A 15,199-nucleotide genomic window follows, 5' to 3' on the forward strand; every position below is an offset into this window, starting at 1 on the left:
AGCATTTCATGGGCATTCCCATGAAATTGCTAAGGTGTCTGCGAATTAATGTATATGCAAAGCATCAATTCGCATGCGTGCGGGGAAATTGGCGTGCGAGGGGGGTAGGGCGGGAAGTCGTGCGGCGTTTCATGGGCTCACAAAGCTGCGAAATTTGCAGCTTTGTGAGTCAACCAGAATAATGTCCAGAGTTGTGTTCCAATATCCTAATCACAGCGCCTTGTACAAACATACAGACCCCTCATTGTGCTAAATAATACATCCTGCACTGGCATTTTTACATTTTAGATTAGTTTCAAAGCACTGAAACAGTTTTATGTGTCATTGTCATTTTTTATGGTACAAAAACATCGGTACTTATGTACTAACTGGGCTGCCGATTTTGAAATCGGGTCCATCGCATCGCATCGCACCCGACCATATCGCATGCGATGCGATGCGATGCGATGGACCCGATTTTTCCATAGGATTCAATGTTAAAATGGACTGAGTCCATTTTAACATGGAATTCAATGGGAAAAGGGGTCCTTTTCATACCCCTACTATCCAAGTGGGCATGGAGTTGGATATAAACCTGTGGCGAGCGTAGCGAGCCACCGAGCCCGAAGCGTGGCGAGCGTAGCGAGCCCCGCGAGGGGACACAGAATACCGTCCCCTCGCGGGGCTCGCTTCGCTCGCCACGCTTCGGGCTCGGTGGCTCGCTACGCTCGCCACAGGTTTATATCCAACTCCATGCCCACTTGGATAGTAGGGGTATGAAAAGGACCCCTTTTTCCCATTGAATTCCATGTTAAAATGGACTCAGTCCATTTTAACATTGAATCCTATGGAAAAATCGGGTCATCGCATCGCATCGCATCGTATGCGATGCGATGCGATATCGTATCGCATCGCATCTGATTGTATGCCTTAACTTAAGGCATACAATCAAAAAATCGGCAGCCCAGATACTACATAAGTACCAAAACATCTAAATGATGAAATACTGAAATATGCTGTTATACATATATATCTATCTAATCCCCAGGCTTTAACAGGGTTGTGGACACCAAAAGGTCGACATTAAAAATGTTGACATTGACAATATATTGAGATTAACAAGTGGTCACCGTGAAAAAGGTTGACAATGTCAACATCTGTCGACGTGTACCTCCAATTAGTGTAGTGTGTACCCTTGCATGGATCATCATGCTTCAGGCATAATTCCTTGCGCTGAAAACGCTGTGCTCGGAACACTTTACAGTTCCCAATGAGAGTCCGATCCAATCAGATGGATCTTAAAGCATGAAAAAGTCCAAAAAATGAAAGAAAAAAAAACACGAAAAACTCATGATGTCATTTTCATGTGTCAATCTTTTTATGTCAAAATGTTTAAGTTTCAACATTTTCCATGTCAGCATTTTCAAGTGTCAACCATTTTCATGTCAACATTTTGCTTGGGTCGACCTTTCACATGCTGACATTTTGGGGTTGATCTATTGACCATCGACTTTGACACTATATAGACCTATCAATCAGATACGGCTTTACTGCGTTGTAGAGCGAGTTCTCGCTTTACACACCGCTCTACTTGATTTTAGCCATTTTTCCAGGCAGACTTACTCCAGGTGGTACAGGTTACTCAGAGGAAGCTTCTACACACCAATATGCCAATATCCTGTCCACTGATGATCAGAACATCGCAACCATCGTGACTTTACATTAACCTGAGGGCTTGTACTGTCTACAGCTATCAGGTGCACACAGGGGAAATTGGGTTTGTTTTTTACATTTCCCAAGTGACTGCTGACCTCCGCAGCCGCGGGTTGGGGTATGTATGATCCGGCTGCCCGATTAGCACTGATCTGCTGCAGCGCAGACACAGGCGGAGGGAACCAGGAAGCAGAGGGGTTGGCATTTGTATTACTTTATCTCTGACGTCTATGCGATGCTCTGCAGTCTTACTTTTCACAGCTGTCCTCCAGATTTCCAACCAGAATGATGGTTCCTTAGCTGTTTTGTTTCTTGCCAGAATGTGGCATTTACTTCAATGATTCACTAGGGGCAACTAAGCCCTTATTTGGAATTGATTTTTCTCCAGTGCGAAGCCTCCCCAGCATGAATTACAGTATGCAGACCAGCATATTTCAGCATCTCATTTTTATTGAGATGTTTTGGTAAACATAAACCAATGTTGCATAAATACTCTCATTTTCACTTTTAAGGCTTCTAAATAAAATAAACTCACAAAATAAAATACATTTGAACCTTATTACCTTAGTACTCTGGCATTCCCTAGCATGGACCATTGCATCAGCACAGCAAGTATTAAATTATAATAATAGTAATAATAATAATAAGTGTGGTGGTGAATACTATTTTGTAAGGTCATGCTGTACATTTACACAATGCACCTTCTTTGTTTCTAGCGTTCTTAGCCTAGCACCTCTTACCTGGAAGGAGAGGATGCTGGGCTTCCAAATTCATTTGCTAACTGAAAAACAAAAGAGGTGGATGAGTTTTTCATGTTCTACATTATTATAGCAGGAACAACAGAAAACATCACAATGACCAATGAAATTGTTTGTAATTATTAACCCCTTCACTGGCACTCCCGAGAATTTTCCGGGCTGTGATCCTGCGCAGACTGACAAACCCGGGAGTGCCACTGCCTGTGCTCCCTCCTGCTGGGCAGCGCCGCTGAGCTAAGCTCTGCGCTCAGCTTCAGCTGTTGACCGGCCCCGCCTCCTTCCCCCGGCTGTGTGCGGCGTGACCTTGCTAACATCACGCCGCACACAGCTGGGTTGCCGGGAGCAAGGTCAAGCAGCAGCTGATGGAGTGCTCAGCGACGCTACCCGGCCCGGGAAACGCAGTGGAGGGGTGATTAATGTAGCGCTCACAAAAAAAAATTGCCCAGTGTGGAGCGCTCCCTAAACCCCCCCCCCCCCCACCACCACTGAAGGGGTTAAACCATTATTTTGAATTTGAACAGTTATAACTCTGGGGGTTATTCAGACCTGATCGATGGGCTGTGAATTTGCAGCCCGGACTATTTATCGATCGACTGTGCATACATACGGATCGTAGCGCAGGATGGGATATCACTCTGGCAGGGCGGTAGCTATCTGATTATAGGGTTCCGCAAATTAGAAAAGCAATCAGGTCTGAATAACCAGAGCATGGCTCATCATTGGATTGGACAACCAGTCAGCAGCCACATTTTCCACCAGCCGCACATGAATAACCCCCTAATGATTAAGGGGCTAAGTTATGTACATAGGGGGTGATTCAGACACACTTGCTGAGGTTCGAATTCGGTCCCCTGGCTGAAGTTTGTGGTTTGCTCGTGCTCGAATATGCGCATGTGCAAACCCCGCACACTCCAGGATGGGCGGGCAGGAGGTAGAGGAACGCCTAGTATTTGATGGGCGTGCCTACAGAAACGCTTGCCGCGCCCCTGCGAACAACATGACATGACATCAGCGCCTGCCCCGAAGTCGTCGCGAAGTGTGCGCTAGGAGAGTCAGTCCAGGCTGACTTTTCTTTACGAGCGTTGCAAAAATAATTTGATGGTGAGCGACCAATGAATGATTTTACCTCCGTGTGGCTCCATGCGTGTAGATGTGTATGCGTACATCTACTCGCATGCTAGCGCGGGAATTCTGGGCGTGCGTTCTGTGGGGCGGCATTTATCTCCTCACTAGGCAGTGAATATACGCTGCCTAGCAAACAGGTCTGAATCAGGTCCATAGATAGGAAATGATTCCATTTAGTAACATTAAGGTTTGTATGTACAGCCACAGCTATTGGAATCTTACTGACCTGCACTAAGTCTGGACTAATCATGCTGTACGGCCGCTGTCGGAAGGTACTAATTCGAGGAGACGGAGTGTATCTCACAGCTTCTATCCGGACATTGTCTGATTCAGGGATTGACACGCCGACTTTATCCAGATTTCCAGTGCTGCTACTGTTTAATTTACTAAGTGGAAAACTGCAAAAGGGAAAAAGAACATCGTAATGTACAATGTATGAATATACGAGGGCACCAGCAGCTAGCAATTCATTTTCTATCAAGCAATGGGCCTGATTCTGGTTCACTTGCAAAAGCAAATTCTCTCTTTAATGGACAAAACCATGTGCACTGCAGGTGGGGCAGATGTAACATGTGCAGAGAGAGTTAGATTTGGGTGAGTTATTTTGTTTCTGTGCAGGGAAAATACTGGCTGCTTTTATTTTTACACTGCAATATAGATATCAGTTTGAACTAAAAACCCCACACAAATCTACTCTCTCTGCACAAGTTACATCTGCCCCACCTGCAGTACACATGGTTTTGTCCATTAAAGAAGGAGTTTGCTTCTGCGAGAGAACGAGAGTAAGGCCCAATATGTCAATGAAGGTCTACATGAATTAACGTTCCAATCTAATAAAATTGGCAATGAAACACAGTGGTGATTTCAGTAGTAAGCATTAATTATTTATTGTTTTGTGTGCCTCCATATGTACAGACGGTGTACTGGTTATCATTACTGCCGCTCAGCACTGAGGTCACGGGTTTGATTTCCAACATGGTCCACTGTGTGGAGTTTGTATATTCTCCCCGTGCTTGTGTGGATTTACTCCAGGTACTCCAGTTTCCTCCCACAATCCATAAAAACAGTCAAGATTCTGGTTGACTCGGTCCCCTGCGAATTCGCTGCGGGGATTGATGTTTAGGGTCTGCGCATGTGTTTGCCGAATATACGCATGTGCAGACCTGATGTGCGAACGCCTTGGGCGACTTTTACAGTCACTGAGGCGTTCGCTCACAGTGGGGCAGGTAGTGGGCGGGCAGGGGGCTGTCGCATTGGGGCGTACCCAGAAAAATAGAAAAATGCTGGATGTCGTCATGTGAATGCAGGCGTGGTGAAGCGAGGCGGGCGGCTGATGTCACATGACATCATGCCCAACACGTTCTCGGACATCTTTGGACCAGATAAAAGTCAGTTCAGACTGGCTTTTATCTGTGAGTGGACGGAGGCAGGCGTTCGCACGTTTACCCGCTCGCTAAGGGAACCAAAGTGAATCAGGCCCTTAATCCACATGACCGCCAGAATATAATAATCTGCATCAAAATGTGCAAAAAGGAACAAATCTGTCTAAAAAAATCTGTATGATGTATATTTTTCGAATAGATTTGTTAAATAAATATTTGGGTTTGGCCAAAACCTTACCATTAAGCCAGCCAAATCTGAGATCTGGATTTCCCTACCTTATTAGTGTGAGGGAGGAAAAGCTGGAAACAATATTTATCCTTCGCACATCTCCAGCATAACTTCAATATGACAAGTAGGGTTAGATATGGTTTGGCGCGGAGCTGAATCTTCAGTAAATTGATCCAATTTTTTGTGCCAATTAGAAAAGATGGATTGGTGCAAATATAGACTTGATTGGCAAAAACTATTCCTAACTAAATAAAAAAAGTTGGCGATTCTCAAAAAAATTATTCCGGCCAAATAGATTCGTCCTGAGTATTGGACATGTATAAAATATTCCCCAACATAACATATTACAAGCATGAAACAATATAGAACATTTATGAGAGAACGGTAGATAAAAATGTCAATCAGGCCTTCAATATAACTAACCTTCCCTAATACCTAGGGGGTTATTCCTATTTGATTCGATTGGATGCCAATTAGCATCCTTGAGAGTGAACCAGATCCTGCCTTGCAAATGGTGGTACGCCGACCCACCATTCTCAAGGTGGGTACATTTTACATAAACATCCATTGGCAGCCTGCAGGTGAACACACACATCACTCAATGGTTGCTGACCACCGAATGATGTGGAACACATTCTGTGGGAAGTGGGGCCCATGGGAACGCCCATGAAACGCTGGGCGTTCCCATATGCTAATGGCCTGTACGACTGCCCATCCCCCCCCAACCCTCCTCTCACAAGGATGGGTGAACAGTTGGTCCTGCTTTCCTAGCACGGCGCCGGTCTCATTGATTGTATATTGTATGCCTTAAGTTTAAGGTACTTAAGGCATACAATCAACGCGATGGACCCAATTTTTTAATCTCATGGATCTTATGAGATCCATGCATGAGATGCATGAGATCCATGAGATAAAAAATCGTGAGCCCCTTTAACCATTGTTAAAGCCACCAGCACTATCAACGCCAACCCGAAGCGTGGCGAGCGCAGCGAGCCCGCGAGAGGCGGCGGTATGCGTCCTCCGACCTTTTCATACCCCCACTATCCACATCGGCGTGGAGTTGATTTTATATAGTGTGGAGAGCGCAGCGAGCCACCGAGCCCGAAGCGTGGCGTGCGCAGCGTGCCCCGCGAGGGGACGCGGACTACTTTACATGTATTCCGCGTTCCCTCGCGGGGCTCGCTGCGCTCGCCACACTATATAAGATCAACTTCACGCCGACGTGGATAGTGGGGGTATGAAAAGGTCGGAGGACGCGTACCGCCGCCCCTCGCTGGCTCGATGCTCTCGCCACGCTTCGGGTTGGCGTCAATAGTGGGGTGGCGTTAACAATGGTTGGGGCCAATTCACCCATGAGGGGGGGTTAGCAATTAAAATTGGGGTTTTGGGGCCTTTTTACATTGATTTCAATGTAAAAATCTCGTCGATTGCATCATCTCATGCATCTTATGCCGCACAAACACATAAGATGCATGAGATGCTTGAGATATCAGCCCCACACATACAATATAGATCGTGGGCGCCGTGCTAGGAAAGCAGTACCGAACAGTTTGTTAGCCGAGAGCAGAAATGCGCATGCGCAAACAAGAAACATCGGCACCGAACGAACGCAACCGTGCAAATGGACCATCTCTTTAGAACAGTGGGGCTGATGTATTAAACCTTTAAAAGAGATAAATGTGAGTATGATATAAACATCCAGCCACTCAGCTCCTGTCATGATATAGACTGTGTTTGAAAAATTGATTGGCTGGACATTTATCACTATTTATCACCCTCTATTTATGCACCAGTGTTAGTTACTGGTCCACTTAAACCTCTAGTTCTTTATTGTTTGTGAGGATGTGCTTTTAAAACACATACCTCAGAATATACCAAATATTACTGATTGGGCAATGACTGCCCACCATCAAGTGACCCCTCCCCCAGGACCAAGAACACCAGCTGCTGCTACCCCGGTGCATGTGACCCGCTGCTGTGGAAACCAGGTCACAGAAGGCAGGAGATATACCACTGCAAGACCTGGAGCCGGGACCTATGTGACCCACCATTGTAGGAGCGGGGCACAGAAGCAAGGAGACCTCCCGCTGCAGGAGCTGGAGCCAGTGCACAGGTGGCAGGGGACCTATCTGTGCAGGAGCTGGAGACGGGACAAATGCAATCTGCCACAATGGGAGTCAGGGCACAGGAGGCAAGAGAACTGTTGTTGCAGGAGCTGGAGCCGGGACCCATGCGACCTGCCACTGTGGGATCCGAAGCACAGAAGGGAGGAGACCTGCCGCTGCAGGAGCTGGAGCCAGGGCACAGGTGGCAGGGGACCTATCGCTGCAGGAGCTGGGACACATGCAACCCGCCACAATGGGGGCCAGGGCATGGGAGGCAGGAGACCCGTTGCTGCAGGAACTGGAGCTGAGACCCATGCAACCTGCCGCTATGAGAGAAGGGGGCACAGTGTAACCACCTGTGCAAGAGAAGGGTACAGCAGCATGGGAGACCAGCCGCTGCAGGAGTCAAGCACATCAGACTAGCAGCTGTGGAAGCTGGCACAGAGTCACAGGAGACCCAAAATTGCTGCTGAGGTAACAGTGAGGCCTGTTACATCGCTGTTTGTAATGGGGCGGGGGGGATGATGACAAGGGGATGCCTGTCAACCCTTTCAAACCCCTGCTCCTCCTTGCCTCCAATCTATAACCCCACTCCCTCTCCCCCCCACCTCCTCTTTTTTTCTCTCATTTTCTGTCCCTTCCTCTTTTTCACTCTTACACCATACCGTTTTTCTCTTCTCTCCCCTGCTGTCACTACTTTCTTTATCTCTCCCCTGCACTCTTCCCCCTGCCCCCCCCCTCTCTCAACACTCTCACTCCACCTCTCTCTGCCCCTAGTCTCTTTCTCCTCTCTCTCCCCTTCCCTTTTCCAATGATTCCCCTCTCTCTTTCCTCCCCCTCTTTGACACTTTCTTTTCTTTCTCTCTCCCTTATACCCTCTCTCTTTCCCTGTCTACCTTTCTCTCCAACACCCTCTCTCTCCATGACACCCCTCTCCCTGTCTTCCCCCCCTTTCTCTCCCTGTCACCCTCTCTCTCTCTCCCTGACACCCTATCTCCCCTTTCTCTCCCTGATACACTCTCTCTTATCTCCCTGTATGTCCCCCCTTTGTCTCCCTGACAGCCTCTCTCTCTCTTCCCCTTTCTCTCCCAGTCACCCACCCCCTCTCTTTGACACCCATCTCTCCCTCTTTCTCTCCCTGATACCCTCTCTCTCTTTCCCTGACACCCCTCTCTCTCTGTTTTCCCCTATTTCTCCCTGACACCCGCTCTCCCCTTCTTTCTCCACCTGATACCCCTTCTATCTTTCCTTGACATTACCTCTCTCTCTTTCCTTGACACTCCACTCTCTCTCTGTTTTTCCCTATCTCTCCCTGACACCCCCTCTCCCCTTCTTTATCTGATACCTCTTCTATATCTTTCCCTAACACCCCCCTCTCTCTTTCCTTGACACCCTCTCTATCTTTCCCTGACAACCCTCTCTAAGTGTTTTTCCCCTTTCCCTCCCTGACATCCCCTTTACCGGTCTCTCTCCCTTGCTCTTCCTGACACCCTCTCTCTCTTCCCCTTTCTCTCCCAGTCACCCACCCCCTCTCTTTGACACCCACCTCTCCCTCTTTCTCTCCCTGATACCCTCTCTCTCTTTCCCTGACACCCCTCTCTCTCTGTTTTCCCCTATTTCTCCCTGACACCCGCTCTCCCCTTCTTTCTCCACCTGATACCCCTTCTATCTTTCCTTGACATTACCTCTCTCTCTTTCCTTGACACTCCACTCTCTCTCTGTTTTCCCCTATCTCTCCCTGACACCCCCTCTCCCCTTCTTTATCTGATACCTCTTCTATATCTTTCCCTAACACCCCCCTCTCTCTTTCCTTGACACCCTCTCTATCTTTCCCTGACAACCCTCTCTAAGTGTTTTTCCCCTTTCCCTCCCTGACATCCCCTTTACCGGTCTCTCTCCCTTTCTCTCCCTGACACCCTCTCTCTCTTTCCCTGACACCACTCTCTCTCTGTTTTCCCCTATCTCTCCCTGACACCCCCTCTCCCCTTCTTTATCTGATACCTCTTCTATATCTTTCCCTAACACCCCCCTCTCTCTTTCCTTGACACCCTCTCTATCTTTCCCTGACAACCCTCTCTAAGTGTTTTTCCCCTTTCCCTCCCTGACATCCCCTTTACCGGTCTCTCTCCCTTGCTCTTCCTGACACCCTCTATCTCTCCCTTACTCTCCCTCTCTATTTCTCTCCCTGACACCCTTTCTCTTTCCTTGACACTCCCTCTCTTCTCCTTTCTCTCCATGACACTCACTCTTGGTCCCCTTTTACTTTCTCTCTCTCCCTCCCTGACATTCTCTCTCACTTGTGCTTGCACCCCTCTCTCTCCGTCTATTGCTCCTCCCCTTTCTCTGACACCATACCATCTCTCTTCTCTCTCTTTCTCTCATTTCCTTTTTTTTCAATAAGGCCCTCTCTCTCTCCCTGACCACCCCTTTCTTCGTTTCTCACTCCTTTTTCTTCAACTCTCACTTTCCCTGAACTCTTGATGCAGGATGTACCAAACATTGGCGTTACATCCTGCCATATGCTCATCGCTTATCTACTTATATATGCGATGAGCAACGCAAAGGGCAGCTTTTTTTTTTTTATAGGAGCTGCGCTTTGCGATCAACGCTGGGATGCACTGACACCTGGGCTCTGCAACATGCTGGGAGGAATCTGTGTCAGATCCCTTACACAGCAGTGCTGTGGAGTGAAGCCCATAGGCTTCTATGGGGTAGAGCCAGATACAGCTGGCGTTACCCTCCACAGTGGAGCCCCGCCGGAGTGGGCTTTAGTACATTGGAAATTGCAGGGTCCCACTGCATTTCTATTTGTCTCTCACTCTCCTCACTTTTACTTCTGCCTCTCCAAGGGGCATTTCAGTGACAATGGTGGAGGGGTCGGCCTTTTAAAATTTTGCTATGGGGCCCACAAAGTTGGTGCTGGTAATGCTCCTAAAAGGGGATATGAATAAAATGTCAACAGAAAAGGTCTTACCTTGAGCCAAGTTTATCTGAATTCTCTACCGGTGGAAGTGGGCGAGTGTAAGAGAATGGAAACCACCCTTTCCTATTGAAAAAATAAAGCATATAGGATATTTAGTTAAACTGAATATGGCCTTTACCAATATACTTTCTGAATATAGTCAGTTATCAACATCAAACTAATAACCAGATTCAGGGTTGGGAATAGAGCTTACTTTGTGATGTACTGGTGAGATGTTCCCACCTATGGCAATACCTGGGATTAGGTAGGATTAGGTAGGATTCTTTCAACATTCAAATTGAAGGTTCGGTACTTGTGTTCTAGCATGGCGCCCACGATATTTGGTCGCACGACATATAATCGCATCGCATGCCAAACACCCGATGCACTGCGATGCGATTTAAAATTGTATAAGCCCCCTATACGATGTTTAATTGTATAAGCACCCTAATGGGGGCTTACAATGTTAAATGCACCCCCACTATGAACGTGAACCCGAAGCGTGGCGAGCGCAGCGAGCCCGCGAGGGGCGGCGGTACGCGTCCTCCGACCTTTTCATACCCCCACTATCCACGTCGGCGTGGAGTTGATTTTATATAGTGTGGCGAGGGGACGCGTATTACTTTACATGTATTCCGCGACCCCTCGCGGGGCTTGCTGCGCTCGCCACACTATATAAAATCAACTCCACGCCGACGTGGATAGTGGGGGTATGAAAAGGTCATAGGACGCGTACCGCCGCCGCTCGCCACACTTTGAGTTCATGTTCATAGTGGGGGTGGCGTGGGGGTGCATTTAACATTGTAAGCCCCCATTAGGGTGCTTACACAATTTTAAATCGCATACCATTGTATATGCGACACAATGGCATACAATGCCATACAATTCGATGGTATACAATTTAAAATTGTATAACATCAGCTGCCATCGCATCGCATACCATCGCATGCCTTATGGTCTGCGATGCGATGGGCGCCGTGCTAGTACACAAGTACCGAAGGTTCACAAACAGGCAACAATGGCGAATAATAATTCATATTTTTAATATATAGCCGTATGAACAAATCTGTAAAAGTCAAAGTGATATTTGCAGTGATTGACCTCTGTGTGAATATTATAAAATACTGCTAATCGTGACCAGTGGATCTCAACCTCAACCTTCAAGTTTTTTTAGCAGGATGGTTTGAGGATTTTTGTCTATGGAAGCAGGTGAGATAATCAGTGAAACAGCAAAATATATTAACGCATTGATTAAAGATAACCATATAACAGGACCTGTTGGTGGGACTTGAGGACTGGTATTGAGAAAGTGGATAACCTTGTTTGGTGTCTCGAAGCAGTTGAAAGGAATCCGTTTAAAAAAACTCACAGACTTTGGCTCTGATTCAGGTTGGTTTGCACACATCGTAGCTTACAGAGCGCCTGAAATGCCACCCGGCCGAATACAGGCCCCCCCCCTTCCCCGAATCTCCTCGGAAACATGTGAGGGGATGTGTACGAGAACACATTCCCTTGAATGAGCTGCTAGCAGGAGAAAAATTGGATGGTCGCCGACCATCGACTGATTTGTCCTGCCTTCGCAGCCAGTCTCAACTGACATTTATTTGTGAGCTCCGGAATGAAGACGCGCAGCCATGGGAACGCCCAGCGTTTTCATGGGGATGCCCATAAAATACTGGGCATTTCCATGGTCCAGCTCCGTCACTGCCCTGCCCTCCCTCCCCGCTGCGAATGGCCGCTCGTTGGCTCTGTTTTCACATGCGCATTTCTGCGCATGCGCAAACCCTGACCACCCCGGCAGGGGCCGAATTGGTCCCTTGGTTTGCTAATGGAGAAAAACAGGCGCACTGCAGGTGGGGCAGATGCAACATGTGCAGAGAGAGTTAGATTTGGGTGAGTTATTTAGTTTTTGTGCAGGGTAAATAATGGCTGCTTTATTCTTACACTGCAATATAGATATCAGTTTGAAGTACAAACCCCACCCAAATCTAACTCTCTCTGCGCATGTTACATCTGCCCCACCTGCAGTGCACATGGGTTTTGTGCTTTCCAAACCAACCTGAATCACCCCCCTTTATCTCACTTTTACAGGCAATTTTATATATATTCCACCAGAGGGCGATAATGCTTTATAATACAGTTACACATATATAACGATGATTTACTAACAGCGATGTAAGGAAATGATACCACAAATCCTCTTTGCAACAGAATGTGCCTATTTTTGCACAATAAATCATGGCTACTGTAGTTCAATCCATGTAAATACATATAACAGCATGTTATGATACTGTATATTTGGCATCTAGCTGCATTTGCTTGCACTCATGGGTACAGTAAATGCGGCAGCGAGTTTGGCTACTGGGAAACTAGGACAGTTCCCCCTGATTCTTACAAGGAGCTCTCTCAATAAACCTGAAAAATATTATAGCTCATGTACTGTAAATGTTATTTTGGCACTATTTCCCCAAGAAATGCATCTTATTCATATCAAGCTATGAATTGGCTGCTTGTAATGTTTACAATTATATGCAACATGCCTCTATTCTGTATGTAATAGTGACTGAAGCGGAAATGTTATGCTACAGTGTTTTCCAGCCAAACAGTGTAACATTATTATTTGTTATGCAGGTACAGTTGCCTACAATGATATACAGCATGCTTATATTTTGTGTGTAATTGCATGTATCTGCATAATAAATTATGGGTACTTGTGAGTTATCCGGGCGTCCGATTTTTTGATTGTATGCCTTAAGTTAAGGCATACAATCAGATGCGATGCGATGCGATATCGCATCGCATCGCATCGCATGCGACCATCGGATGCGATGACCCGATTTTTCCATAGGAATCAATGTTAAAATGATTCCTATGGAAAAAGGGGTCCTTTTCATACCCCTACTATCCAAGTGGGCATGGAGTTGGATATAAACCTGTGGCGAGCGTAGCGAGCCACCGAGCCCGAAGCGTGGCGAGCGAAGCGAGCCCCGCGAGGGGACGGTATTCCGTGTCCCCTCGCGGGGCTCGCTACGCTCGCCACGCTTCGGGCTCGGTGGCTCGCTACGCTCGCCACAGGTTTATATCCAACTCCATGCCCACTTGGATAGTAGGGGTATGAAAAGGACCCTTTTTCCCATTGAATTCCATGTTAAAATGGACTCAGTCCATTTTAACATTGATTCCTATGGAAAAATCGGGTCATCGCATCGCATCGCATCCGATGGTCGCATGCGATGCGATGCGATGTCCCGATCCGACCCGATTTAAAAATCGGACGCCCGGATAACTCACAAGTACCAAATTATGTTACAGTGTTTGGCTGGAAATACTGAAGTATAACATTTTTACGGAGATGCAGTTGCAATCAGATCCTATCACAAATGTGTCCCGGCCAGTAAACCAGGTCCCGTTATAGATGTGTCCACATCTATCCATCACGTTAAAGAGTCCTAGTTGTGATATGGCACGAATCGATAGTGTTGCCATGTAAGCTCTGTGTGACTCAGTAGTGCTGAGAGTCTTTTTTGCAACGTTTTCCATTAAATAGTGTCTGATTAGCAAAATGGAAAAGCACAAGCAGTTTCTGTTGATAAAAATGATATGTGGCATGCCTATATTCAATGTGTAACTTAGGCAGTTTCTGCATATGAAATGCTTTGTTACGGTGTTTTACGGGAAAACACTGTATCATTCCATTTCAGAAATAAGATGCTATTTAAATGAAAAAAGATGCCCGACACTACTGAGTACCACTGAGCTTATACGCTGGTGTGATACCCGCCAAAGACATTGGCACAGGGGGTCTGCACATGCGCATATATACGCACCCTCCACCATAAAAAAATGGACAAATTTGGACCCATTCTGAATCGGCCGCTTTGTCCCCAGTGGAAAGCAAGGCAGCAATGGCAAGCACCTTTCTCTCTTCACTTCTGCCACTGCAGATCCATCTCCATCCACCCCTGTGCAATGCTGCACATACATAAGCATGGCAGTACAAATGAAGATTGAATGGATTTAGGGGTTGATTCAACACCGCTCAGTAATCAGCAGTCGGTCACTGCTTACTGAGTGTCTTAACGCCGCCCTGCCAAAGGAATGCCCACCCCCCTCCCCCCTGTTGCCAAATCTCCTCGGTACCATGTGAGGAGATGCCTCCTCGCATGCACCCGCCAGCAGGAGAAATCATTCAATGGTCGGCGACTAGCAAATAATTTTCTCCTGCCTTTGTAAAGTCAGTAGAAACTGAAATCGCCGAAGACGATCCTGTGATGGCAGGCATCAGCTCCCTGTGGTCCCATGCAAAAGCCCAGCATTTTATAGTTGCCCTCATGACTGTCTCTGCCCCATCCACCCGCTTCCTGCAGTGAACGGCCTGACGAGTGTGTAACTCCCCAAAGCCGTTGGTTGCTGGGGTCTGCACATGCGCAAATACACGCTTACACAGACCCCCAAACATCAGAACGGGGACGAATTCACCCCATTCCTAATGTTGTTGAATTAGGCCCTCAGTGCACAGAGACACTGCTAAGCTTTAATAAATGTTCCGCTTTGTTTTCTTCAGCTATAAAAAATCTAACGGAGGTTGCACATTAGAAATGTGAATATGAAATGCAGGAGACGTTGTTTTATTCTTGGGTAATTAGCTTGCAGCTGATAAGGGACACATCAATTAAATATAAATGAGTCAGGGCCACCTCCCACCTCCCAGTATTATCCCAGTAACTGCTCACATTTTAGTGGCTTCGTTCTCTCCATAGTGCCAGCCGTCTCTGGCCTCCGGTACCAGCAGAAGGATAATGTCTCCCTCGTTGAAGTTGAGTAAGGTGCTGTTCTCTCCAGCTGTGTGAGAGAAGACAGCTTGGACTCTGCGACGTTCCACACGAGGAGGCAAAACAGACAGGGGGCTGATTCGAGGCAGGGTCTTATTCTCAACTGCAATAGAA

At 47.1% G+C, this 15,199-nt stretch overlaps 1 protein-coding gene across 2 annotated transcripts in view; it reads right to left on the reverse strand.

Moving 5' to 3' along the window:
- The window catches only part of LOC146042570 (BAR/IMD domain-containing adapter protein 2-like), a 168,756-nt gene that overhangs the window by 6,290 nt on the left and 147,267 nt on the right, over positions 1–15,199 (reverse strand). For both annotated transcript variants that reach the window (XM_083162625.1, XM_083162624.1), the window contains exons 11-14: positions 14,987–15,188; positions 10,266–10,337; positions 3,802–3,973; positions 2,433–2,473 (exon numbers count right to left, since the gene is read on the reverse strand). In XM_083162625.1, coding sequence (XP_083018751.1) covers positions 2,433–2,473; positions 3,802–3,973; positions 10,266–10,337; positions 14,987–15,188 — 487 coding nt within the window. The remainder of the gene's footprint in view (positions 1–2,432; positions 2,474–3,801; positions 3,974–10,265; positions 10,338–14,986; positions 15,189–15,199) is intronic.

The sequence above is a fragment of the Crinia signifera genome, chromosome 19, assembly GCF_055691185.1.
Source record: "Crinia signifera chromosome 19, ASM5569118v1, whole genome shotgun sequence".
NCBI lineage: Eukaryota > Metazoa > Chordata > Amphibia > Anura > Myobatrachidae > Crinia > Crinia signifera.